This window comes from Manis javanica, chromosome 1, assembly GCF_040802235.1.
Source record: "Manis javanica isolate MJ-LG chromosome 1, MJ_LKY, whole genome shotgun sequence".
Classification (NCBI taxonomy): domain Eukaryota; kingdom Metazoa; phylum Chordata; class Mammalia; order Pholidota; family Manidae; genus Manis; species Manis javanica.
Window position 1 is genome coordinate 108,260,294 of NC_133156.1, and position 25,717 is coordinate 108,286,010.

The window sequence follows — 25,717 nt, forward strand, 5'->3', positions numbered from 1 at the left end:
TATAGGTCTTACACATACATAGCAGGGTTAGAAAAAAATTATTCCTATAAAACAATGTACACCATCATTTTAAAAGAAACAGTGAAAAAGTTTAAAAGTTAGAAGTAATGAATATTTTATTTATATTTAAATGAAAGACAAAACAAAATACAGTTTATACTACTATGCTGGGGTGATTTGCATTTAAAAATCCAAAATATTTAATAGAAATAAGTGTTTATTGAATTGTTTTTCTTCAATTTAATAACAAGCAGACAGTTAAATCCATGTACTATTATTGGTAATTTAAAACATGAACATACCCGCCATCCATTCAATGAAGAGATTATAATTGCTTTTCTCACACGTGGCTCCCAACATCCTAATGATGTTTGGATGATTCAGATGGCTCATCATTCTGATCTCTTCTCTTAATGCTTCCACTACTTCTTCTTGCTCAGAAGATGTATTTCTGACATATGTCACCTTTTTCAATAAACATGTTTACAAAGTTTTGAATTCTGAGTTTTCATTTATAGTTATCACTAACAATATGATCTAAATTTGACAAATCCAAATTAGCTTATATATTAATAGCAGATGGCATTTTTGCTCAGGGATGCAATATACTTTATAAAAAAACCAAGTCAAACTCTTGGACAGGAAGAATCTAGCTTAAGCAGTGAAATACTAAGAAAATGACAAAAAGTTGGGACATAGTCAATCCTCTAAAACTCAGACACTACTGTAAAGAATGAGAAAAGCCCAATCATGGAGAACCAACATGATTTTAAAATGAAAGCTTTATCATTTTCATATCTTTCTGATAAGCATGCTCATTAAGAAAGGAAACCACAGAAATCCCAAGATGACACTGCACCAGTAACACTGCTGAATGGTGTTATGAAACCATACCTCTTAACTATAAAAATCTATTAACTGTAAAAACCACAAAACCCAAAAATCACCTCTGTAAGGCCCATCTTGATGTTGCATCTTACAATAGTCATGCTTCCACTGTTAAATAGAATTCATGATGCTTTTTGTGCTTTGGCAACATCTACTTTGAAATTTAGGTTTCTAAAAACTGAAGTCTGTACACATGGGGACATATCTTTCATTCTTTTTATTTACTCATGTTTCATTTTTTATAATTTTAATCATTTATATGCTCACTAGATTCTTACCTGTTTAACAGCCATTAAAGTTCCAGTTCCAACATCTTGAGCTTGATAACAAGAAGAAAATGCTCCAAGGCCTATCTGTTGACCTTTTAACCATTCAGTGTCTTCTCTATAAGGTTGTTTTGCTTTGGTATGTCCTGGTAGAGTCTCTGGTGTCTACGTATTAAATCAAAGCAAACTTTTTATTGTTAAGTTAAGAGAGTGAGAGTTTGTGATGTTATCTTGGCAAAGTATTACTCTTGGTCAGTCTGGGTTTTTTTTTTTTTCAAGTTAAGAGAGTAAGGATTCGTAAAATTATCTTGGCAAAATATTATTCTTGGTCAGCCTGCTCCCCAAACTATCTATAAACTTGACCTTGAATGACCAGTGTTAAATGAAAAAGTGATCACCATTAAAGAATCAACTAGAAACACCTTTGAAACAGGAAAGGAGTATTTCTGTTTAAACAGTGATGCAAACGTTGTATAATTCTATGTGAAAAACCTGCTTCTACTGATTAACTCATGTTAAACACAGCATTTCTGAATTAGATTTATTTTAGCATGGTTCACGGAAATTCTCTAAACTCTTAAAGATTCTACTTACATCCTGTTGAATAATGATGATATCTTCTCCATTTTCAACCTGTAGTTGAGGAACTGTTGGGAGGGCATCCTGAGACGCTGACATTGCCATGGCAATTGCTAAAGCTTCTTCTTCTTCAGCTTCCATCTTTTCTTTGCACTTTTGATTATGATTCACATCATCTTTGTAAGTATCATCATTTTCATCCTTTTCAGGAGAGAGTACAGCAACTTCTGACTTAAAAGTTACTGTTGTATCACTTGAAGGCATAGATGCTTCAAGAAGGTCCTCAATGCTGGAGTTGAGCTCTGTATTAACATCTAATCTGCATTTCTCCTCTACTGGGGTGAACACTGTCTCATCACTGGGTATTACAGCATTACTACTATTGCTACTACTGCCAAAGCTGTCATCACATTTGGAAGTACTATTCAGATCAAGCGTCATACTCTTTTTTTGGGCATCTTCCTGTTTATTTGTATTACCTGGGGTAGGTCTAGATGGCTTTGGCCTGTGTATATTACTGGAGGGCAGGGGTCTTGACTGAGTAAAGATTGGGGAAAGTTTATCTGAGTCTTTGTTTTCGGAACAGTTTCTCTGGAACTGTAGAGAAAACTTGCGCTGTGTTTGAGGAGATGCAGAAGGTATTTTGCAGGGAATGAACCCTTGAGGTCTATGCTTAGAGACATCTGTTATGGTGCCAGCTGGTACAGATGGGGCAGAGGGAGAAGGGGTTGACAAGGAAGGGAACATTAATTGGGGATGATGAGTTAAAGGAGGAGAGTTCAAACACTGACTGTGGGGTCTGCCTTTTGTTTGAACCATTGGCTTTGGTTGCTCCACTGTGGTTGAATTAGGAAGTCCTATTGAAATGCTGGCCAGTCTGTCAGAAATGTCCTCTGAGCTGGCACTCAGTTTTGTAGCACACAGTCCTTTTCCAGTTTTCTGTAAATGGTGTGTGTGCTCAAGGGAGCTGTTCTCTGTAGTTTCTGGATAGCTGTTAGGGACAGATGCCTGCAAAAAGCTGTCATGTTGACCATCCGAAGTGTCTTCTACGCCCAGGTGGATAGCCTCAGCAATGTCTACCTCATCTGCAATAGCCATCAAACGACGACGCATCCTGGTAAAATGAGTGGAACTGGAAACATTCAGCATTTCTAACAGTTTTGAAAATACATGGGGTACTGTAGTAACCATTCTCGCAGAACTCAAATATATTCTCCGGGAGAGTTTACCAACCATTGAGTGGGAATTATCAATGGATTGCAAAGCAAAGATTAAGAGGGACAGCAGCTTTTTGTACCTGAAAGAAAAAACATTCAATTACTAGGCAAGCGGAGGTGGTGATAATTCATAGCTTGTACATTTAAAAAAAAAGCATTTAAAGTATCTATACATTTTCAATTAAAGAGCCTTGACTTCAGATTTTTACATCAATTATACATTAAGGTATTAGAAAACTATAAATGCTTTGTAATTTCTGAGTCTTTCATGAATCTAAAATATGTCCTTGGGGCTTCCGGAAATGGGGACGGGGTAGGTAGGAGGAGGAAATTCAGAAGAAAAATACTACCTGACTTCAACAGGCTCAGCTTGTGAAACATCAGTACTGACAATATGAGGGTAAAATTCAGCAGGAAATTCCAACAGCAGTCTGTCTATAAGACAAAGGCGACCCAGGAGTTCTTGCCAGTTGTTTGATTCAGTTTGGTTTCCGAGAATGCAGTTTAAGACATAGTCAACACCACCAATACCAATAGATCCTGAAAAAGGGAAAGTAAAAAATTATAGTAAATAATTGAAAACTAGTGATACAAAAATCTAAAAACATGCTCAAATGGCAGAAGATCAACAAAAATCTCTGAATTAGATTAATTTTAAGAATTTCTTAGATTAATTAATATTTCTAGTGTTAGCTGACTGAATCAATTTACAGAATTACTTCAAAATGCTGTACTGCCCTATCAAAGATTAAGAGATTAGACAGTCTTCTAAGGAAAATGATAAAACATGCTATATTAATTTTAAGTAAAAAGTTATTACCAGCTTTAAGTATTTCTCTGCCAACCGCCAACTCTCCTGCTTGGCCTTTGCACAATTCCAGCAGTGTTGATATAGACAGCTGACTTGTGCGACTAAAAATGAAGAGAGCAACATCAGACTTGGCTCTTGGATAAAATATACATTAAAAGGAGAGTAGTAACAGAATGCCTTGTGAAAAGGTGGGGAAAAAGTTTTCAGTAGTGCTTGCTTTTCCACCACTAAAATCACATTAATGACATCATTACAAGTAATAATATTTATAGGTCTAATTTCATAAATTTTACCTTATCCTCTCTGTTAAGCACAGAATCTTTACTACTGGCTCTTAGCAAGAAATGATTTAAATATCAAACCAGATTAAAGGCTTAATTTTCATTACCTTGTTAAAAAAGACTCAAGACATTTTGATTTTTGAATTTTCACTACAAATCTCTTGAACTGAAAGCAAAACCTTCCCATCCAAAACCTTTATATTCTCTTACATAGTCAGAATAAGTTCCAAATACCATAAACCCCTTCATGGTATTTATGATGTTCATTCATCAAAGCAACCAGGTAAACAGCCTAACTGTAGAAATGCAGAAAGCAGGTAACACAGCAAATGCTACAGAAACACTGAAGTTCTCAGAAGAGTACTTATTCTGTTATTAAAAAATGAGGTGATCATATGTATTTTGCAAATCATTTACTAATTTGCCTAATGCTTTTCAGGTAATAGAATTCTAAGCAACAAGAAAACCTAATACTTTCAGTTTGTAGGCCTTTGTAAAGAAAGCAGTGGAGCCAAGAGACTTCATGAGATGAGATACAAGTCAAAGTTAAGTACTTGATTTTTGAAACCCTCTATGATCTTTATCATGTGACTTAGGAAGGAAGACAAAGATTGCACCCAGAAAGCTCCAAATACATGGGAGGGCACAGACAAAACCTTTAAAGGAGAATCAGTGCTTCTTATCACCTGAGATCTGTTGGGACATGAGATGGGAACAGCTAAACAACTATGCTTATTATCTTTCCCTCCCACTTAATGGAAAGGGAAAATAAAAGAGAACCAGTGATCTGATAAAATCATAGCTTGTGCTCAGTTTTACCTTAACCATACCTCACTTCTCTACCTCATATCTCTACTCCTCCAATTAATTAGTCTTTTTCCTTAGTGATTTTTAAGGATATTGCAGCAATACATGGAATTTTTGTTGTTGTTATTTGACATAAACTGTCATAAGTAGAGTAAAATTTCATTACACATAAAAAAATGGAATAGTCTCTTTTTCTGGTCCTGATAATAAGACAAAGCAGATATAATGACTCAGTGGTTCCTATCCTGTGTAACTCCTTCTCTAAAATGAAATTATACCTTACAGAGAGATTCTACAGATACACCAGCTATTTGTTCTTATCACGTGGACTTCAGGTTAGGAATACTATTTTTAAATAAAAGAAAATAAATCACAGTACAGTAATGTGGGCTCACATCATTAGCCTGGTTTTTACTTGCCATTAGTTCTTCTCTCTAGTCATTAAAAACTTTAAGCATTATATTTAATTTCAAATCTCACATTAGAAAACAGTAGTCAAAGCCTTATTTAATAAATATGTACCAATAGTCAACTAGTATGAGCCTTGGTTCTGGGCTCTTAAATGAGTTTGAAGTGGTTCATCAATAGGGCCTTACCAATTGGCATCTGCACACTTGACTAGAATGGTGTCTACTACTGGCCGGAGAAGTCTCTGCAGTTTGATTCTTTCTGCCAAACTATGGCAAGGAGTATATACCAGCATGGCTCTCAACGTTTTCTGGAGGGGAGGGAAACTGAAAGTCAGTTTAATTACATTTAAAAAGCATCAGAGACAATGACCTAATCTGAGACAATCTGAGAATCAAAATAATAATAGGAATAGATTACAACCTGTAAGTAAGAATCTATGAGTCCATATTGATACAAATAAATAACTGAATGAATACACAGATGGAGGAGAAAGGAACTCCCAACTATTTCTGCAATTTAAAACAGCATGAATTTCAAAATGAAAATCTTCATTTTAAAGGAAAATGAGAACAGAAGCCAATCTGAAAGAGCTCCCAATGGCCGAGGCAGGAATATTTTGAGCAACAAAATAAATGATGATAAGCACTGGATTATAACCCATAGAATAAATACCATGAGTCTATATGATATAAATGAAAAACTGAATAAATACAGCTCTTCTTTATAGATTGCCAATTAATATAGTAGGAATGAGAGAAATAGAAAACTACTATTAGAACACCACAGTAATAGCTGCTATAGCCAAGATCTGCTGCCAAATTTTCTGACTAAAAATAGTGGGCAAAATTTTGAAAAGAGATAGGTTATCTGCATAGTTTCAAAGTATTTGACCCAAAACACTTAGTAGTTTTACAGCAAGAAACCTATTAAGTGTTACCTTACCAAGCGATGAAGGATAGCATCATTAACAGTAAGACAACAGACATCATGTACCCCAGTATGATGCACTGAGAAGGGTACATCACCCCTGGCATTGCAAAAAATGCATAAACTTTAATCTTTAGAAAATAACGGATAAACCAACTGAGGGACATTCTTCAAAATAATTGGCCAGTACACTTCAAAAGTGTCAAGGTCTATGAAAGACACGGAAAAATTGAGGAACTGTCACATATGGGAAGAGATTAAGGGGACATGTTAATTAAATGCAATATGTGATTTGGGATTGTATCTTAAAAACAGAAAAAAGGCATTAATGGAAAAATTCGTGAAATCTGAATAAAGTTCGCAGTTTAGCTGTGAAGGACATTGTTGGGACAATTGGTGATATATGAATATGGACTCTATAGTACATAATAGTATTGTTATTAATGCTATATTTCCTGAGTCAGCTGGTTGTTCTGTGGTTATACAGAGGAATGTATTTGTTCTTGAGAGATAACATGCTGAAGTATTAGGTGAAGTGTCATGATGCCTGAAAATAACTCTCACATGGTTCAGCAAAAAGTTATATATTGGGAAGAAAAGGGCTAGAGGAAGGGAAGCAAGGAAAGGGAGCGCTTCTCAGAGCATGAACCATTTCTGCCCCCACAGTGCCTAGCACGTTAAATAATTAATGGAGAAATCAGAATATGAGTATCATTCACAGAGTCCATACACTCCAGGAGGTGACAAACTAGTTGGGAAACCATCTGAACTTATGAGGAAACAACCAGCTGGGAAGGCAGTATAATGAGCAGTCAGGTCTGTGAAGTGTTGTGCTGGAAATAGTAAGGAGAGGTAAAAAGTTGGGTTGAGACACTGATCTTCATTCTATAGTATGTGGTCTTTTTTCTATAGCATGCTGATCTCTCAGATGCTACATCAAAAAACAAACCATGGTAAGATAAATTTGGGAAATAAGGCATTCTACCCCTTGATCTTATAGATTACTGATGTATATTAGCTTATGGAAAGTTTCTAGAAGCCTTTCAATGAACAGACTCATTTAACCTCTTGTAATTCAGTGTTCATCAATTTTAACTGAACTCAACTTCTTTATACTCCTGTCAAACTTCTATAGAATATACTTTAGGAAATGCTGCTGAAGCAACACATACCTCTAAATGTTTCTGACCTGGGGAATAATCAAGGTAGTGTTTAAGGGATAATGATAGTTACTGTGTATTCAGTGTTCTTACTACTGAATAAGTGTGCTAGACATTATGGTTAGAGGTTTCTATTCAATCTCACTTCAAACCTAAGAGTTAAGTATTTTCTTTATTTTAGAGGTGAGAGAGCTGAAGTTTAGGGGTACTTAAGTCATACTGCCAGCAAACGGGAAAACAAAAATTTGAATCAAGGTCTCTCTAATCCTGACCAGATTGCCCAGACATGATTCAAGTATCCCAGTTTGGATGGTAAATTATGAGGTCACTCAATTCTGCCTCCAAACTCATGCTCATAACCATCATGCCATACTACCTCTCAAAAAGAAGATTGATTAGGCATAGCTGTTATGGGATGGATTGAAAAAGAGTGGAAGCAGAGAGATTAATGAGTTTTAAATACACACTAGGTAAGAATTATTCTAAATCAGTGGTTCTGAACTAGGGGTGAGTGTGACTCCCAGGAAGCATTCAACAATCCCTTGAGCCACTCTTGGTTGTCATGACTGGGGAGAGGATGCAGTTGCTACTAGTATCTAGTGGGTAGAGACCAGGACACTACTAAAACAGCCTACAATGTCCAAAACAGTACCCTGCTCCCCAGCAAATAATTGTTTGGCTCAATAGCAACAGTGCTGAGGTTGAGAAACTCTATTCTGAAGTTATATATATTTAGAATGGAGAAAGTCCAATTAGCCTCCAAAATTACAAACAGAACAGCCCACTCATGAAAGACAACTTCTAACAGGTTAGGTTAGAAAAAAAACCCAGTAATCTATGTCATGAAACCCACTTCTGTGAAGAAGCTCTTGAATTTTCCATAGAACAGTGTTTATTAAAAAATCAGTTGTCTTTACTGTCTACTAAGATGATACTTCAAAAAAAATCAAAGTAACACTGATCACTCTGCTATCCCATAAAGCGTTTTTAATTTGCTCATGTATGAGGTAAGGAAAATGTAAAGATACGAACAGCAAGACATTGCTACTTTGGAGGAAAAAAGAACACTTGAATAGATTAAAATAAGTAAAATCCAAATGCAGAGATTTAATGGAAAACTGCAATTCCATGGGCTTATGGAATAAAAACAAAATTTAGATTTTCCAAAATTAAATTAGGTAAAGTAGTTTTACTGATTTAAAAATGTTATCTACAAACTATAAAAAAAAAAGCCATAATGCTATGGTTATAGAATAAAGCTACTTACTAAAGCAGCAACGTACACTTTGTAGACAGGGTCAGCACAGACCATTGACAGAACGTTGCAGCATGCCTCCACCACATCTCCTGAGATACTGGTCTGGGGAGACCCACTGGCAGCTCCAGCACTCAGGCTGCTTCCACTGTTGCTCCCACAATTTCCAGTGCTCTCCCCATTTGCCAATAGCAGAGCCCCACTAACATCGTGGGAAAGACGCCTGAGCGCCATCTCTCTTACATTCCAGTTTCTAGAAAATAAGCAGCCAACGAGTTCCATTCCAAATACCTATAATCAAACAAGCACAATGAATTCAGTGGGAAAGGAAACTAGTAGAACCTAAAGAATATGAATTAGCATGAATTCTGATTACTAAAAGTAAATTGGTTATTTCTTAAATCTTCACCATACTACAAAATTTCAAATATGGTCAGCCAATTAAAAAATCATAAGGAGAAATTTTATATTCACGTTTAACTGGTAATTATCAAAAGTCCTTAACATTAATTAGCTCAGGTAACACTAAGAGTGAACTCCCTTAATTAGGTGGCTGTAGATACATTTCTGTACTCCTATGTTTACCACAAAACAGATTTATGGAGAACCTCAACTTTATATTCATATTAACATAGTTTACAGAGGAAAAAACTGAAGCATCATTAAAAAAAAAAAGCCAAATCAAGAAAGGCACTGGAGCAGAGCATCCAAATAAGAGTACTTCTACTAAAGTTGATGGCAGCAATCAAAGGCTTTTATTTAATCTTTGTCTGGTACAAAAAGATAAAAAACAAACAAACAACTAGACAAAGTAGGTGGGTCTATAATGACTGGGGTGGAAAATCAAAAGACTAAAGAAAAAATCCATGTGTTCAAATCAGCCAAGGATAATTCATGTTACCATAGTAACCATTCCCATGCCTACAAAGCCACAGAGTCCCTAAAGAGAGGAAAGGGTGCATGGTCTTGCCATTATGGTCCAATTAGCTTTTAAAAGTAAACTTAATACTTAAGACAATAAATCATGACATATTTATATACATTGTTATAAAGTTAGACTAATGAATAAATCAACTAGAATATAGTGAACTTGTTATATGCCTGGCACTGTTCAATAGTATACCATTACCTAAGTCTTACTTGTCTTGCATAATATTCTTAATAAAAAAGTACGAATATAAAGCATAGTACAACCTAAAGCTTCAGCAGAACAAACTGTACCACTGCCTTGAAAGAATGGCACCCACTAGCTCAGTATCAAGCTCAGCATGCTCTTGAAGACTCTTGAAATGGGGGTGAGGGCCTACATTAAATATCATTAATGAACTACATAAAAGAAGACATATTAGGTTTGCAAACTTCATTAGATTCCTAATAGGTTGCTAACATACTGAGAAAAGAGAATTCAAAAGCTACTGGACTATAATAGTCATAAAAAGAAAAAGGAAACAAATTCTAATGATATACAAGCCTTCATGAATTAGTGGATCTGTTTACAATTTAGCAGTATTAAACAGAATTTAACAGATTATCAAAAATATTTTACTTCATTATTGTTCACTGGAGACACTGTCTGGTTTTAGATGATACATTTTTTAAAATAATGGACTAAGCAGACCACAACAAAGAAAATCATTAGACTCCAACCAACAGAAACTATGATTTATTAAGGATGAAAAAGCATTTAATCAGAAGAGAAAGTAAAGTAATGGAAACTAACTTTACAAATAAAAATGACTAATGTACCTAAACACCTTATATTTTTTCTTATTCACTCAGCAATTATTATATGCCATGAGGGTAGAAAGGAAAAAATGAATTTCAATGGCAAAAAATAAGAAAAGTGACAGAAATCCTTAGCAAGAATGAGATTAAATATTGGAACAAATTAGCATTGAAAGGTTCTATTGTCTATCCTTAGATAATCTTGTATGATTTTAGTTCAGAAAGATGCTTCTAGAAATGGAAGGTGAAACTACAAAGAACTTTTGAAGTTTAAGCTCTCTAATACACGGTCAAGTATTAACATCAAAGGTAAAATTAAAATCTTCAATGGAATAGGAGTCACGATGGACACAACCAAAAGTACTTTCTTAGATTAAAAAGAACTGCAGAGACAACTACATTAATTGGTCTATTTATGTTTAAGAGGTGAAAAACAAAAACAAGAATTACTTACCTGAATCCATGGCTCAGCTAAATCTTTATAAGCAGGAGGGATCTGCTGAGTTCCGTAATGAGGAAGGTTAAAATTATTCTCCTGATTCCTTCGTTGTGATCCAGCCAAAGGCTGCTGCGCTGCGGTTTGCTGCTGTGCAGCTCTCAGGGAAGAAGGGGAATCCACAGGGCTTGACAACTCGTGGCTAAATAGAAAATTAACAAAGTTTGCTAAAAATAAGTAACAGATTTAAAGAATACTTTGGGAACCCTTTTTTTAAATTAAACATACTCAAATCATTAATTCAAAATTGTTACCTGTAGAAATCATGGGATCTCCACTTAGACCTACAAAGGGGACATATTAAAGGTTCTCTATTTCTTCTACATTCTTCTGCCCCTGAAAAATTAAAGAAAAAAAAGCTTACAGAAATATGTGCTTGACATTTAGTATTACTGTGCAATAATTGTTCATAATGAATAGTATAGGATTTGTATGGAAGGGACCTCAAAAAATGACCTAATATTCACCTGAAAGAAGGCAAACACATTAGGTTAAATTATTCTTTGTATTTTTTGCAAATGCTATCTTACTAGTTATAACATGTAGTTTGCTTACTATTTTTCAAAACATTCGGCCTACTTCATTACCTGGTAATGTTACTGCAAAAGTTGCTTTGATGTTACCCTCTCTATAATGCCTGCCCAGGTCTTCCATTTCCTTACCTCCATGTACACCTTCCAGATCAGAATTATTTCTAATTCTGCACACTCCTCCCATCACTCAGCAATTATTATATGCCATTACATTTCTTTGCTCACACAACTCATCTCCTAATATCCTAAACTCCAACTTGTTGAAAATTTCACATAGAGCCTAGATATACTTCTTGTGTTCCCTTCCCAAATATCCCTCCAAACCATGTTAAATCCTAAGTAATACAGTCAGCTCTGATAGAGTAACTGTGTGAGTAAGCACAGGGAGAAAAAGAGCCACATACAAATGGACATGCAGTGGTGATGCAGCTTGTTCCTGCAGCCATCCTCACACACTGTAAGGCTTTCTTCATCAAGCATGCCCAACAAGCAAATAGGACACATCTGCTCCTCTTCATCTTTTATACTGTAAAGAAAGGGAAACGAAAGCATTAAGCACAAAATAATACATCACAGAATTAATGCCATATGCTAACAACAACTTCTGTAGAATATGAACAAATTAGAAATTCTTGTTTAGAAGCATCTCCTATATAAACTATTTGAGAAACATTTATTTCTATTAATACACACTGATTTTATATCAGATTCACACTACTATGCATTTATAGATTGTGGGTATGAGTTAACCTTTCCTTGCTATAAATACAATTCAACATATGAACTACAGTCTTACAGAGATATGTATCCCCCAAATTCTGCTATTGTACTTTCTGAATAAACACACTACATGCCAACAATTTCAAGGTTTCAAGTACTGGAAGGGACCTTAGAGCTCATCTGTTACACATCCTAAGTTTGAAGGCCCATCTCAGACACTTTTGGTGGGTTTCATAAACTGGCCCAACTTTCCTAAAAACAAAACTAGAAACATAAGTCACATTTTTAATGTACATAACCATTTAACTAGAATTCTAGGAATACATCATAAGGAAATGGACAAATAATGCAGAAATATGTATGAGAATGTTCACTGAAGTATTATTTAGCATAATGAAAAAAATCAACATGGACATCAAAAGGTTAAAGACATGATACATCCAGACACTATGAAGCCTTTAAAAAGGATCAAAGAGATCCCTAAATAATCACAAAGATAACCACAATATAGTAGATGGTGAAAAAAAGCAAATAACATGACAGTTCTAACTTGTATAGAATGATTCCACTAATGGCAAACTTGCAACTTTATTGTATATATACAACTTTATTGTATATTTGAATTATATTGTATATGTTTGAATATTCCTAATATACAAAGTGGTTTTAATCAGTAAGAAAAGTATTAGTAACTCAATAGTAAAATGGGCAAAGATAAAAAACTGAAACAAAAATACCAATTGCCATGAAATAAGAAGTACAAAATGGATATTAATGAAGCCATATTTTATGTCTTCTTTTTGGATAATATGATTGACAAAAATGAAATAAATTGATAACATCTGGCCTTGAAAATGGCATAGGAGATCAAGTTCTCATATATTCCGCTGGTGGGAGTAAAAACTGAAATTTTTGTAAATGAATTGCTAGTATTTCTTAAAATACTAGATGCACACATCCATGACCTAAAAAACCTATTTTCTAGGATGCTTTCTACAGAAATATTTTACATATGTAAACAAAAAAATAAAACCCCAGAAACACTGTTGCATTTAACAGGCAAAAAATCAGAGGTGTACTAAATGTCCATTAATTATGGCAATGGCGAAATAAATTGTGGCATATCCACATAATCTTATTTAGCCATAAAAAGAAAGTAGTATATTTTTGTACTGACTCAGGAAATGTTCTTGATAATATATATATATAAAAGGCAAGTTGCAGATCAAAATATATAGCATGACTTAGTATTTGTTTAAAAAAACAAAGATGAGAGAACTACTGGAGTGGGGTGTGTATGTGGGTCTGCATAAACATAAAATGCAGAGAAGAGTTTTATTTCCTTGCTTCATGTAGTTAAAAAAAATTGCATTAAACTGTTAACAGCAGTTATTTTATGTGCAGGTCAGATTGGAGAAAAAGGTTTTGTTCCCTATAAATTTTTGTTTGAACCTTCATGATGTGATGAGTGACTTTTAGAATGAGTAACAGTATTTCTATTGCAATATAAAGAAAGACAAGGTTCTGGGATATTAAATAAGTTGCCCAACATTATAAAATCAGTTTGTAGTAGACCTAGCATTAGGTTTTAATTTAAGAATAATATCCCACAACCTACCTAACCCTACAAATTCCTGAGTCTCTATTAAGCTCAGGCCTTCCCCTGGGCCCAAAATTATACTTCTACTATCTTACACTGTAATTCCTGAAAAACAGGTCTGAGTCACTGACAGCAAAATAATAGCTCCTCTCAACTTCCACCCCAAATTTCCTGAAAGATAACTAACAGGTTAGCAAAGTCACGCATGATGTATGATTCCTGAGGTGAAGGCACACTAACTAGTCTCTCTCCCTCCTGATTATCTGCCCCATCTCTTCATCTCTTTTCATAATTATGGAGCTATGCAGGGTAGGGAAAAGCTCTCAAAACATGCATGCATTAATGACCAAAATTAACAGAAACACTGCAGAAACAATTTATACAACAATCTAAAATAAAAATATTAATGGCAAACATGATCCAAGGTCTAACTTTTCAAGTCATCACACCAAAATTAGCTTATTCAAAAGATGTGGAGAAAAAAAAAGTTCCACAATTAAATCAAACTGCAAGTGCGACTTATTACTTAAGTGTTTTTCTCCCCATCTTTTTTTCAAGCACATATTTTGTAAACATTTAGATCCTTTATATACATATGCAATTTCATATACTTAAAAATTTATCATAAAAAATTCCTCTTGTCATTAAACTCTTCATATAATTTTTAATGGTGGCATAATTTCCTGCAGATTAGATAGATCCAAACTTAAGCATCCACTTATTGTTGGACATTTGAGTTGTTTCCGTATTTTCACATTTTAAGAAACCACTAGAAAAATCTTTGTGCCCACTTCTTTGACATTTCAGATTTTGTTTTTAGGACAGTTTTTCCAGAAGTAAAATTACTTGAGCAGAGAGCAGATACCAGCACTACTACAAGGGAATCAAATTAGCCTGTGGCCAGCTATAGTAAATAAAGTTTTATTGGAACACAGCCACATCCATTCATTCACATTTCATCTATGGCTACTTTGGCTATATGCGCAGAGCTGAATAGCTGTGACAGAGACCTTAATGGAGCCTCAAAGCCCCCCAGGTATTTAAAGTATAAAAAATTCATCTGTAATACCATCACTTAACTAATAACTTAAAATTTTTACTCATTCCAATATTTAGTTTTTTATATAAAAATTGAGTTCACATATGACATACAGTATTGTAACCTGATTATGTTCATGCCATTCAATATTCTTTAAAAGCATAATTTTAATGTTTGCATGAAATATTCATAATATGGCATACTTTAGCCATTCACTTGCTGGATATTTAAGTTGTTTCTAGTTTTTCACCATAATATTGAGAGAAACAGCTATATAATATGCATTTTTCAGATTAAAATTTTTTCTTAAAAGAAAAAAAGACATTTACTGGATCAACAAATATAAACATTTAAAAAAGTCTCATTCTTTTTTCCAGAAAGGCAGTATCACTTTACATACAGTGAAGCATATTTTTATACAAGAATTACATTGTCTCATTACAAAAGTGTGTAATGTAAATACATCTGGTGTCTTTTATTTTTTTATGGGCGTTTCCTTAGTTATTTGGTTCACTGAACAATTTTCATGTTTGTTAGTCCTGTGAAATTTTTCTTTTGTGAGTATTCTCTTCATGCCCTTTGCTCATTTATGTACTGGCACCCTAGGTTCCTGTCTGCAGTTTCTATTTGATTGGTAAAGTTTGGTTATTTTTTTTTAAGTATATTCAATTTGTTCCAATTCTGTTTATCGTTTCTTATAAGCCACTTAAAATTAAATAATACAATACAATCAGATCTCCAGATAAATTTCCTTTGTTTTGTATTTACTGATTTTAGTTACTGGACAAAAAATCCGTGAGTTTTATGTCTAGATAACAAAATTTGTAATGAAACATTAACTTAGCTACACAGGTAGAGTCTCAGTACAATCTCAGTAGATCAACACTACAAGTTCTGTGGTTTCTACCCATGGATACACTAGTCCAAATGAGTCAACGTAACTCCCAACTTACAGCCAGCCCATATTTGAAAGATGCCTTTCTTCATTTTAGAGGGAAACTTTCTATTTTAACTTTGGTTACCTGGTTTTATGCATTTGCTATTTTTTCTAAAATAAAAAGCTACAGAAATGTCAATCAAAAGGAGAAAGGCTCTAAAATAAATTTCAGTCAGGAAGCTTGAGAAATTAAGCTCACTTTTTCATTCTATTTAGAAGAGATGGGGTGGGGGTGGGTAAAAGAAAGAGCCCTGAACTAGAAGTCAGGATACTCAGGTTCTGGTTCTGCCTTTGCTCAAATGAGCTGCATGACCTCTTTTGGCTTCACTTACTACTGAACTATATAAACTAGAAAATAGAAAACTCATAAAACTATGATTCTAAAATCAATTCTTTTAATAAAAAATAAGAAAATCCAAACATTTACTTTTTGTATGGTTGGATAAACTTCTCTCTGCATTGTTTTCTTCATGAGGCCCTTGTCCTAATATCATTATCTCCTATTCTTTATGAATTTTTACTTAACAAATTGATGAAATGAAGATGGGACTTATTTACTTAGACCAGTGATTCTCAAACTCTGGGAAACCTTGGGAACATATAGAAGGTGCCCTCAGCGGAGAAACAGCACTACTTTCTGATGTAATTTAAAACCCTTATTTTTACATTAACACCAATAAAGAAACCAATAAGGAATGAAATCTTGCATTTTTTGCAACAACATGGGTAGACCTAGAGGGCATAATACTAAGTGAAATAAGCCAGGCAGAGAAAGACAAATACCATATGATTTCACTCATATGGGGAATCTAGAAAACAAATGAGCAAAACAGAAATAAATAGACTCATAGGCACACAGAAGACTATAGTTGCCATGGGGGCAGGGAGTGGGATGGTGGGTGAAATAGGTGAAGGAGATAAAGCACAAAATTCCAATTACAATATAAATTAGTCACGGCAATGAAGTACTGCATAGGGAATATAGTCAATAATATTATCCTATCTTGTATGTTGATAGACGGTAACTACACTTATTGGGGTGAGCATTTCATAATATAGGTAACTGTAGAATCACTACATTGTACACCTGAAACCAACTACACTTCAATTTAAAAAAAAAGATAAAGGAAACCAATAAAGAAATCCTGTTAAAGAAAGAAAACTCACAAGAATTTTTATGATAATACTAGAGAGTGAAAAAATTTTCACACCTGTGATTTTGGGCTACATCTCAGATCCTTCAAAGGTTATAGTTCATTCTCATTAGCAAGTATCAGCAAGAAAAAGTTTGAGACGCACTGTGCATTTTAAGTAATAACTGTGTTTAAGTTACTCTCTCTTGATTAGTCTATTTGTTTAGAAGAGCATGCTTATGTTCTCATAGATGAAATAGCCTGTAATGAGGATTCCCTGTATTTATTAAAGTAGTAGTGGTATCATGCAATTTAAAAATCCTGTATTTGATAGTGATTTTGGAAAACCTCTTTGTGTTTGTATAATTTGTTTGTAAAATCACTACATTCTTTACACAGTTTCTCAGCTTCATTATCTGCAAAATAATGATAAAAGCTACCTAAAAAGGTGGTTGTAGGAACTGAATGAGACAACATGTCAGGTGCCTGGCACAAAGTAATGATTGATAAAGAGCCACTTTTATTTTATACCTGCCACCTGATTTTTCTTGTGAAATGGACATTTATTATACTCCAAATTTTAAGGTGCCATTTTCCAACAATGTAGTTTCCAGGACAAAATGTCCTGGACACACACACACTCTCTCACATTCTCTCTCTCTCTCTCTCTCAGATGATCTTTACTATGTTTTAGCCTTGATTTTAACTTGAAAGCCAAGACTCAATAGTTGAACCATTTTAGAACAACTTAACAAGTAGATATAAAAAATTGCCCCCAAATTAAAAAGTAACACTGTTTTAATGCTTTTAATGCCTTAGGAAGTACTAACCTGTTTTCTGAACTAGATGTAGAAGTACTAGATGATGACAATGTATGAGAATTTGACATGCGTGAAACAAACTTCTGGATGGTGTTACGAGATGGAGCTTTGATCCTTGAGCTACGTCTACTGTGATATTTCTGGAACAAACTCTCAACCTAACATTGAAAAAAGACAGTAACAATGATATTTGTGCCATAAGTTACATATGTAGAATTCTAGAGGTTGAATTCCTTGTCTTTTATTTTTTAAGGTTTCCATAAAGCCAATTAAGAAGCTTCAAAAATAACAATACATATTGTTTAGTAAGGACAGTATATTTACAGCAGGCTGATTTTTTTTTCAGTCTAGAAAAAAACCGGTCAACAGATTATACAAAAATTATTTACAAGCATCATAAAATTCTTAGATACCTTTGCACTTTCAAAATGACCACTGTCTATTTAGATTTAGAGCTCAAGGAAAACTTAAAGTAATATACCATAAAAATTTGTTTAGAGTTTTACTCTAAAGCATTGATAAAAAATTACCTCAAAATTCTTTAAAGTTTTTCTCCATAACATGGGGTCTGAAGGTTCTAGTTGAAACACCCGGAGCATAACAAATAACAGATGAATACAAAATGTTCCACGCCCACAGCTGCAGTTCTAATGAGTTAAAAGAAAATCTATGGGTTAATAAATTGGTGGTTCTATTAGAATTCCTAAGGTGGTCACTTTTTAAAACTATTTCCAAGTTTATTATGCTAAAGTTTCTATTAATCCACTTCATAGAAAGATATATATATAAAGATAAATAAGAAAGGTCTACTTCAACTATCTCCATGAATTAATCTCTTATTTCTGGTGTATTTACTACATAGATCAAATTTGTATTCTCAAGTATACTGTATCTTAGTAAAAACCTTTATAAATAAATATAAATGTTTACTAGCCAAAAATATATTTAAAACTCACTTTAGTTTACAAAGAATAATTAATTGATCTAAACTTAAGAATGTTATAGTGTATAAATCTGAGTTAGTACCAGATACTAATAAAATATAAAATGGGGACAGATCCTACCTGAGGCCCGATAAACACTCGGTATTTATTGTCTGGGCTGTCTCCTCCAATCAGGAAAGAGTTGGGTCCTATCTGCTGCAGTAAGTATAGCCTGGCTCGCATCACTTTGTTTACACGTCGGTTTGTTTCCTCAGGGCTATATGGTGAGAAGCCATCTGGTGAAGGGGCTCTACGAGGTGGTGTGATTCTCCCACTCTGAAACTTCATAACATTGTTTTTTTATTAGGTCAATTGCTCATTTCCTGACAAGAAATAGTTACTGAAAAAGGTCATATGAGACAGCCATGTGGCATTTTATATTCTAAAAGATTGCATCAATATATAATATAAAGGGACAGACTGTATTTGCAAATGCTTTTGTTTGACATACTCATCACAAGGAAACTTCCAAAATCTCAGTCATCCCTATACTAATGAATGATAAACCTTTGGTCCAGAGAGGCAATCATGTGGCAATTTTATTAATTTTAAATATTTGAATTCTTTGAGAAGTATTATGTAAACTGAAATAAAAAGCATACAAAATTCTCTTCATAAACAGACAAAATGACTTGTTTCTAAAGATCAAAATTTCCTGGCTTCCACTCAAGGTGTTACTAAATGCTCTTTTGCAACTGGTAAGTTACAAGCACCACCATGAAATTCCTCCCACGGTTACACTCTGCAGGGAAGTAATGATGAGTGACTGTTCACATACTAAGACATCTCACTGGAGGCTGACGAAAACTCTCCTGTGGTGTCAGTGATATATGTCACTCTCACTCCACTCCATTGATTCTCCTATAACTTGGTCTTTCCATCAAGGTCGAGTGGAAATTCTGCTTCTTTTTGATGCTTAACTGAACAAAGATAATAAATGTTGGTGAGTACATGAACCAATTTGAACCCTCATACAGTGCTTGTGGGAATGTAAAATGGTGCAGTTGCTCTGGAAAACAGGACCCAGCAATTCCACACGTAGGTAGAAACCCAAGGGAAATGAAAAGGTATGTGTATATAAAACATGTACACAATGTTCACAGCAGCATTAGTTATAATAGCCAAAAAGTGGAAACAACCCAAATGTCCATCAACTGATGAATGAATACACAAAATGTGTATATTCATACAACAGAATGTTATTCTACAAGTTAAAATGGACTACTGATAGAAGTTATAGCATGGATGAACCTTGAAAACATGAAGCTAAGTCAAGTCAAGCCAGTCACAAAAGACCTCACATATTATATAATTCCACTTATATGAAATGTCCAGAATAGGCAAATTATATATAGAGTGACAAAGTAGATAAATGGTTGTTTAGGGCTGGAGAGAGACTGCTAATTGGTTTGAGGTTTCTTTTTGGGGTGATGAAAGTGTTTTAAAATTGATTGTAGTGATGGCTACCACTCTGTGAATAGACTAAAAACCAAGAATTGTACAATTTAAACAGGTGAATTGGATAGTATATGAATTATATCTCAATAAAGCCATTATTTTTTCAATAGGCAATTACTAAAAAGTAAAAAAAAAAAAGAAAAGGAGAAAAGTACATATGCACATGCAATTCGACCAAAGTATCCAGACTAGGATTTGCTCACATACGTGCAAAAATGTGTATGAATAAAAAAAACTTTTGCAGTGTGGACCTTCAGTAATGAATAGTTAAGAAGGAACATAAATGTCCATTAGTATGTAGTTCATTAAATAAATTATGATTTATCCAGATAATGAAATGTTATGTAGCTGTTAAAAAGAATGAGGAGACAACTTTGTCTTTGTCTAGTATGTATCCCACAGTGGGAGGTGGGGGAATGCAATTCTGTATACTTGTGGCAGACTTTTATTTACTTTGATGGCCCCCATGAACCACACCTTCCAATATTAAAACCCTGTGTAGCTGCCACCACATTGCCTCTGGATCTGTAACTAGCATGTAACTAGCTTTGGGGCAATAAGGCATTATTAAACACGATTCAGTTGGTGGCTTCATAATAGTTTCTACATTGGAACTTGCCCTTTTGAAACTTTTTTGTTGGTTAACAGAAATTTGTCTCGGTTCCAGAGGCTTGAAGTCTAAGATGAGGTGTCTGCAGGGTCAGTTCCTCATGAGAGCTGAGAGAGGATCTGTTGCATGCTCTTTCCTAGCTTACAACAAGTTTTTGTTACAAGCCAACTCCCATGCTAAGGGGAAGAGATGCCCAACTGTTCCAGAATCTCATCTGAAGCACCAGACATGTGGGTGAGGAGCAGTGCTGGATATTCCAGCTTTAGCAGATTCTATGGGGAACAGATACGTCACTCCTGCTGAGACCTACCCATGAATTTACAGATTCATGAGCTAATAAATGATTGTTCTTAAAATAACAAAAAAAAACCCCAAAAAACTAATTTAAAGGTGTGTCAACATAAATCCAAAAAATATTGTTGGGTATTTTGGGAATCTTACTTAAAATTTACTTTTTAAACTTAAAATTTTACTTAAAATTCACTTTTTGAAGGACTTGTATGCTTTTAACAGTCTCATATCTGATGAAAACCAAATCTCTTCCTGATGGTCACTATCTCAATCATTTTTGCCAAAATTCAGTCATTTGCTCTTCAAGCTTAGGAACTAAGTTCTGACTTACATTTTTGTCACTAGAAGTCTGTCTCTCTCAGAAAGTTAACACCTATTATTTTTGCAAATCTCTTTGATGTCTAGCTTAATATAGAAGACAACTCGATTCTCATCAATGCATCTGCATTCAATTTGCTGTGATATGATGTTTTGGTTAAAGTACATGAAGAAAATCTGCCCTCATAAAGATATATAGCTGGAAAGGTATTTTAAGAGCCTTTTCAAATAATTATGAACATTCTTCTTTGATACTACACCAAAGAAGCGGTTTCTTAAAGGAGACTGTAATACGGAATCAAACCACATCAACAAACTTTTCTATTGTTACATTAAAATCCAGGTGGTACATCTTACAAACTTTGAATGGATCACTTACCCAAGAATGATTTTGTTTCATCATACACTGATTATTTGGAAAAATAGTGGTTCACTAAGTTACACAGATCTCACACATTTCATTGTGCTATATGAAAAAAAAATCAACATTTGATAATGTCACTGATCTCAGTAGAAAAGTCTGAGAATTGGAAAGCTGTCAGACTTAACAGCAGTGGACATGAATTTTCCAAAATTCTAATTTTTGCTTGAAATCTCAAATTTTGCCACTGCTGAAAAAAATATTCAGCCGTTTTCCTTGATGTGAGTCTTAATTCATCTTAAGGTAAATGTCTGCCAAATAATAAAGTGGAGAATACAATTTCTATTGTCATAGCTTTAATTCAGGTGAGGGCAACAGGAGCTTTACCACCACTGGAAATGTCAATGTGGTGAAAGGCGCAAATAACATCTCAGTTTTATTACAAAATTCGTTTTGACCTAACAGATCCACGGAACAGGTCCCAAGCTCTGCCTCTCCCCACAATCCAGGGTTTGTGGACCAGACCTTGGGAACTGCTGTTACCAGATGGTTAGCCAATCTTTTCTGGGTTATAATGAGTCTAAAAATTGTAGAAACTTAATGTAGTTGTTGAAACATTAACTTACAGGCACTGGGGAAACTCTTTTCCTCCTTACTCCTGGAGATTCTGATTTCACTGTGCGCCCTGATGGGGAACTGCCAGGGGAAGGGCTGCGTCGGCCTTTGGGAGCTGGTGAAGGGGCGCGTGCCTGGCCCTCTCCTTGAGACTCTGTTGTCAAGTTATTAATTTCGGATCCATCTCCTTTAATAGGGATTGGTTTTACCACCTAAATTAAAATTCCAATATTCTGATTATTTAAAAATATAAAAAATAAGTAAATTTGAAAATAACAGACTAAGAAATGAACATAACAACTTTGTTATGCAATATTATGCAAATATAACACAGTATGTCAACTTTTACCTAATTTACTTCAAATCATAATTAAAAAACTTTTTATCCACAGCTTTCAGCCATTTAGGCTTTATCATTAAAATATTATAATACACAATCTTAGAATTTGGTGTTACCTGTTATTATGGACCCTGAATCACTTACATTAAAAATCAACAATCACAGGTTAGTAAACAAATGTGAAAAATAAGCACTTTCAGCTTCTACAGTTAATTTATTCAACTAGATTGAAGTAGATGCTTCTCATTTATAATGAAAAAAATGCAGAATTTTGAAAACAATACTGGGCATAATTTAAAGTACTTAAATAGTCTGATTAATATAAAACCATTTTGATTTTTTGCAATGTTATATTACAATAGATAGTTTAGAAACACCAAAGAAGGTAAAGTCTAAAGATCAATCTCCAAGTAGGAATGCAGTTTACAAGACCTGCTGTTTTTTAACTATGGGACTTTCAGACCTAATATAACTATGACCAAAAGGCCAAACTCTGTAGCCTTGGTCCAGCTGAAGCTCAGCATATCTTTCCAGCCTTTTTTTTTATTATTCTGTTCTCCTAGCCAGTCACTGTGCCCAAACATGCCAAACCTGTCCTCTTTCTGGGCTGTCACTCACATTCTCCCTTCTGATCCACAACCCCAGCCTGCAACACCCCAGGCAGCATTCCTTCCATGCTGCTGAAACTTACCATCAGAAGGCTCAGTTAGAAACCTACCTTTTACAAAACTGCTTCTAAATCTACTAGCCTGACATTCTTCCTCTTTTCTAAGTTCTTACTGCTTTTCTACCAACCCCACACATTCGTCACATAGTCACAAATTGCTTTGTGTTATTTCATGCCTTACTTTATTTTTATTTATTGTGCATAAGTCTTATTTTCACAATTGGAAACATTTACACCTCACATATCAAGAAGGATTTGCAATAACTTACATAAAACAATAAAAACACATAAAATAAGATATCCCAAGTAGGCTATAAACTTAAGTACAATATGAAATGTGTAAACTATAAGATACAGAGTGGTATAATTGAGCTTATGGACTATGTGTTATGTGTCTTCTCTCACACGTATCTTCCATCTTTATCCCTGTCCTATACACAGATGAGGTCCTTAAGTATTTGCTGGAAAGGCGACTGAGAAAAAACAAAATTTGGTTTTAGATAACTGGATGTTCTCAGTTCATATGTAATAAAAGAAAAATAATTGGCTTCTTTTTAAAAAGTTGGGATTTCTGCTTCGTAGTATTCTCACAAGATTTAGACTGTCCACCAGCTCACGATGCTCCAGAAAGCAGCATGTTCAACCTTCAGAAGGTTGTTAATTGTTCAAAAGTTCTTTATATTAACTGGGTAGAAATTTACTACCTTCTATGAGATGTGTCCATAGAACTTTCTCTTTTCTAAGATAAATAAATCCTAATTTCTTCATCTTCATCCTCTGAATGATTACTCAAATAGTGAGGGGTTCTCATCCTTACTACTCTATACAAGGAATAGATGGAAGAAATATGGAAGCTCAGCTGGAATGGAAAAGGCTCATGGTAACCTGGCTGCTAAAAAAGCTGATATATAAAGGGACAGTTAGATATATTCTGTGTTAGCTCCATGTGTTAGAAGCAGTGGGTAGAATGTGCAAAACAGATTGCTGCTCAAAGAAGAGGGATATCTAGAAACTCAAAGGTTTTTGAGATATTGAAGAAGATAATCAGTACTAGACATCTGACAGAACTTTCTGAGATGACAGAAATGTTCTATAACTGCACTGCTCAGTTATATAAGTCATTAGTCAAATGTAGCTATTAAGTGTTTGAAATGTGGCTAGTCTGACTGAGGAACTACTTTTATTTACATTTAATTTAAGTTTAAACTGAAATAGGCATATGGGATAAATGTAGGGCTAGATGATCATTTGGCCGGGGTATAGTTTAGGGCTTTCAAATGTCAAATGAGTGGTTTGCTCAATAACTTTTACAATTCTACCTATGCCTTTATCCCTGACACATACACACTCATAAAGATCTAATGAATCTGAAACTGTCATCTATGTTTATAAAGAACATACAAAAAGCAAATAAAAACTTGCTGGTACAGACTGATACTGGGCCACTGTAACAACTGAGATCTACTTTTTTCTTTGTAAGATTGAAGAAGCCCATTTCATAGTATTCATATGCTTAAGAAGAGAATAACCAAGGCAAAGGATGGAGCATGCCTGCCTTTTCTAATCTAGGAATCTAGGTTTTCTTTCTCTAAACCTTAGGCATCTTCTTCTTTTATTTCAAAAGCCCTGAGTCTATTTATTTTTTTCTGCTTTCCTAGAATATTTTTGCAATTTGTATTTGTGGATTCTACCTTAGAGATAAAATATCAAAATAAAATTGGAAAAAGTGCTTTTCTTAATTTTAAGTCTAATATCAATCCCTAATAAAAGGATTTTAAATGCTGAATTAGGAACATTAGGGGGCAGTGTTGCATTAAGTATCAGCTCTCCCGCCCAAGTAAACCGTTTAACAATTTGTTGCTTAATGAGCATAGTTTTACCTGTGTTTTATTCCAAGTCACTACAGTACTTAGCAAACAAAACCACTGCATTTAAAATGAAGAAGAAAAAAATCTTACAAGATCTATTTATGCTTAATTTTCCATTTCCTCCTATGCTCTCTTCTTTATAGTAGTCAACCCACAGCCACTCACCACAGGGCCTCTCCTATTTCTCCTTTCCAGCCATTCATGCTTCCAGGCTGGCATACAGGTTGCCTTCAGTTTTTCCCTGATCATTCGTTCTTCTGGGCGATCATCCATCTTGTGCAACCCCTTCAGAGTTTCTTTATTCTCCATCTCACGACTAAAATGGAGAAAGAAACAAGGAGAAAGAGCTCTATATGTAAAAAATAATTTCCAAGAACAAATAGAATAATATGGTTCTATTTTATACTTTCAATGGACATGTAACTAAAAAGATAACAGCTAAAAACCCTGAATGATTAAAGGTATGAATGTAACATTGTGAATTATATGTTCTTCTATTGTTGAATTATGTTCTAGTGTTGAATGTTACCTGATAACATGAGTTTAAAATATCTTTGAAAAGAAAGGTCCTATTTAGAAGGTGCAGTCTTACTAATAATA

General features: G+C 34.3%; 1 protein-coding gene and 1 long non-coding RNA gene across 6 annotated transcripts in view; one reads left to right on the forward strand and one right to left on the reverse strand.

Moving 5' to 3' along the window:
• The window catches only part of LOC118973140 (uncharacterized), an 84,468-nt gene that overhangs the window by 33,831 nt on the left and 24,920 nt on the right, over nucleotides 1–25,717 (forward strand). The window lies entirely within an intron of this gene.
• Nucleotides 1–25,717, reverse strand: part of MAP3K1 (mitogen-activated protein kinase kinase kinase 1) — a 78,184-nt gene that overhangs the window by 6,624 nt on the left and 45,843 nt on the right. For 3 of the 4 annotated variants that reach the window (XM_037022303.2, XM_017640809.3, XM_037022305.2), the window contains 15 exons: nucleotides 25,283–25,433; nucleotides 22,254–22,454; nucleotides 18,671–18,871; nucleotides 18,137–18,253; nucleotides 17,616–17,764; nucleotides 11,761–11,882; nucleotides 11,078–11,159; nucleotides 10,782–10,965; nucleotides 8,615–8,893; nucleotides 5,446–5,567; nucleotides 3,771–3,862; nucleotides 3,301–3,490; nucleotides 1,749–3,030; nucleotides 1,167–1,319; nucleotides 303–465 (listed from right to left, as the gene is read on the reverse strand). In XM_037022303.2, coding sequence (XP_036878198.2) covers nucleotides 303–465; nucleotides 1,167–1,319; nucleotides 1,749–3,030; nucleotides 3,301–3,490; nucleotides 3,771–3,862; nucleotides 5,446–5,567; nucleotides 8,615–8,893; nucleotides 10,782–10,965; nucleotides 11,078–11,159; nucleotides 11,761–11,882; nucleotides 17,616–17,764; nucleotides 18,137–18,253; nucleotides 18,671–18,871; nucleotides 22,254–22,454; nucleotides 25,283–25,433 — 3,488 coding nt within the window. The remainder of the gene's footprint in view (nucleotides 1–302; nucleotides 466–1,166; nucleotides 1,320–1,748; nucleotides 3,031–3,300; nucleotides 3,491–3,770; nucleotides 3,863–5,445; nucleotides 5,568–8,614; nucleotides 8,894–10,781; nucleotides 10,966–11,077; nucleotides 11,160–11,760; nucleotides 11,883–17,615; nucleotides 17,765–18,136; nucleotides 18,254–18,670; nucleotides 18,872–22,253; nucleotides 22,455–25,282; nucleotides 25,434–25,717) is intronic. The other variant, XM_073236085.1, reaches the window with a different exon arrangement.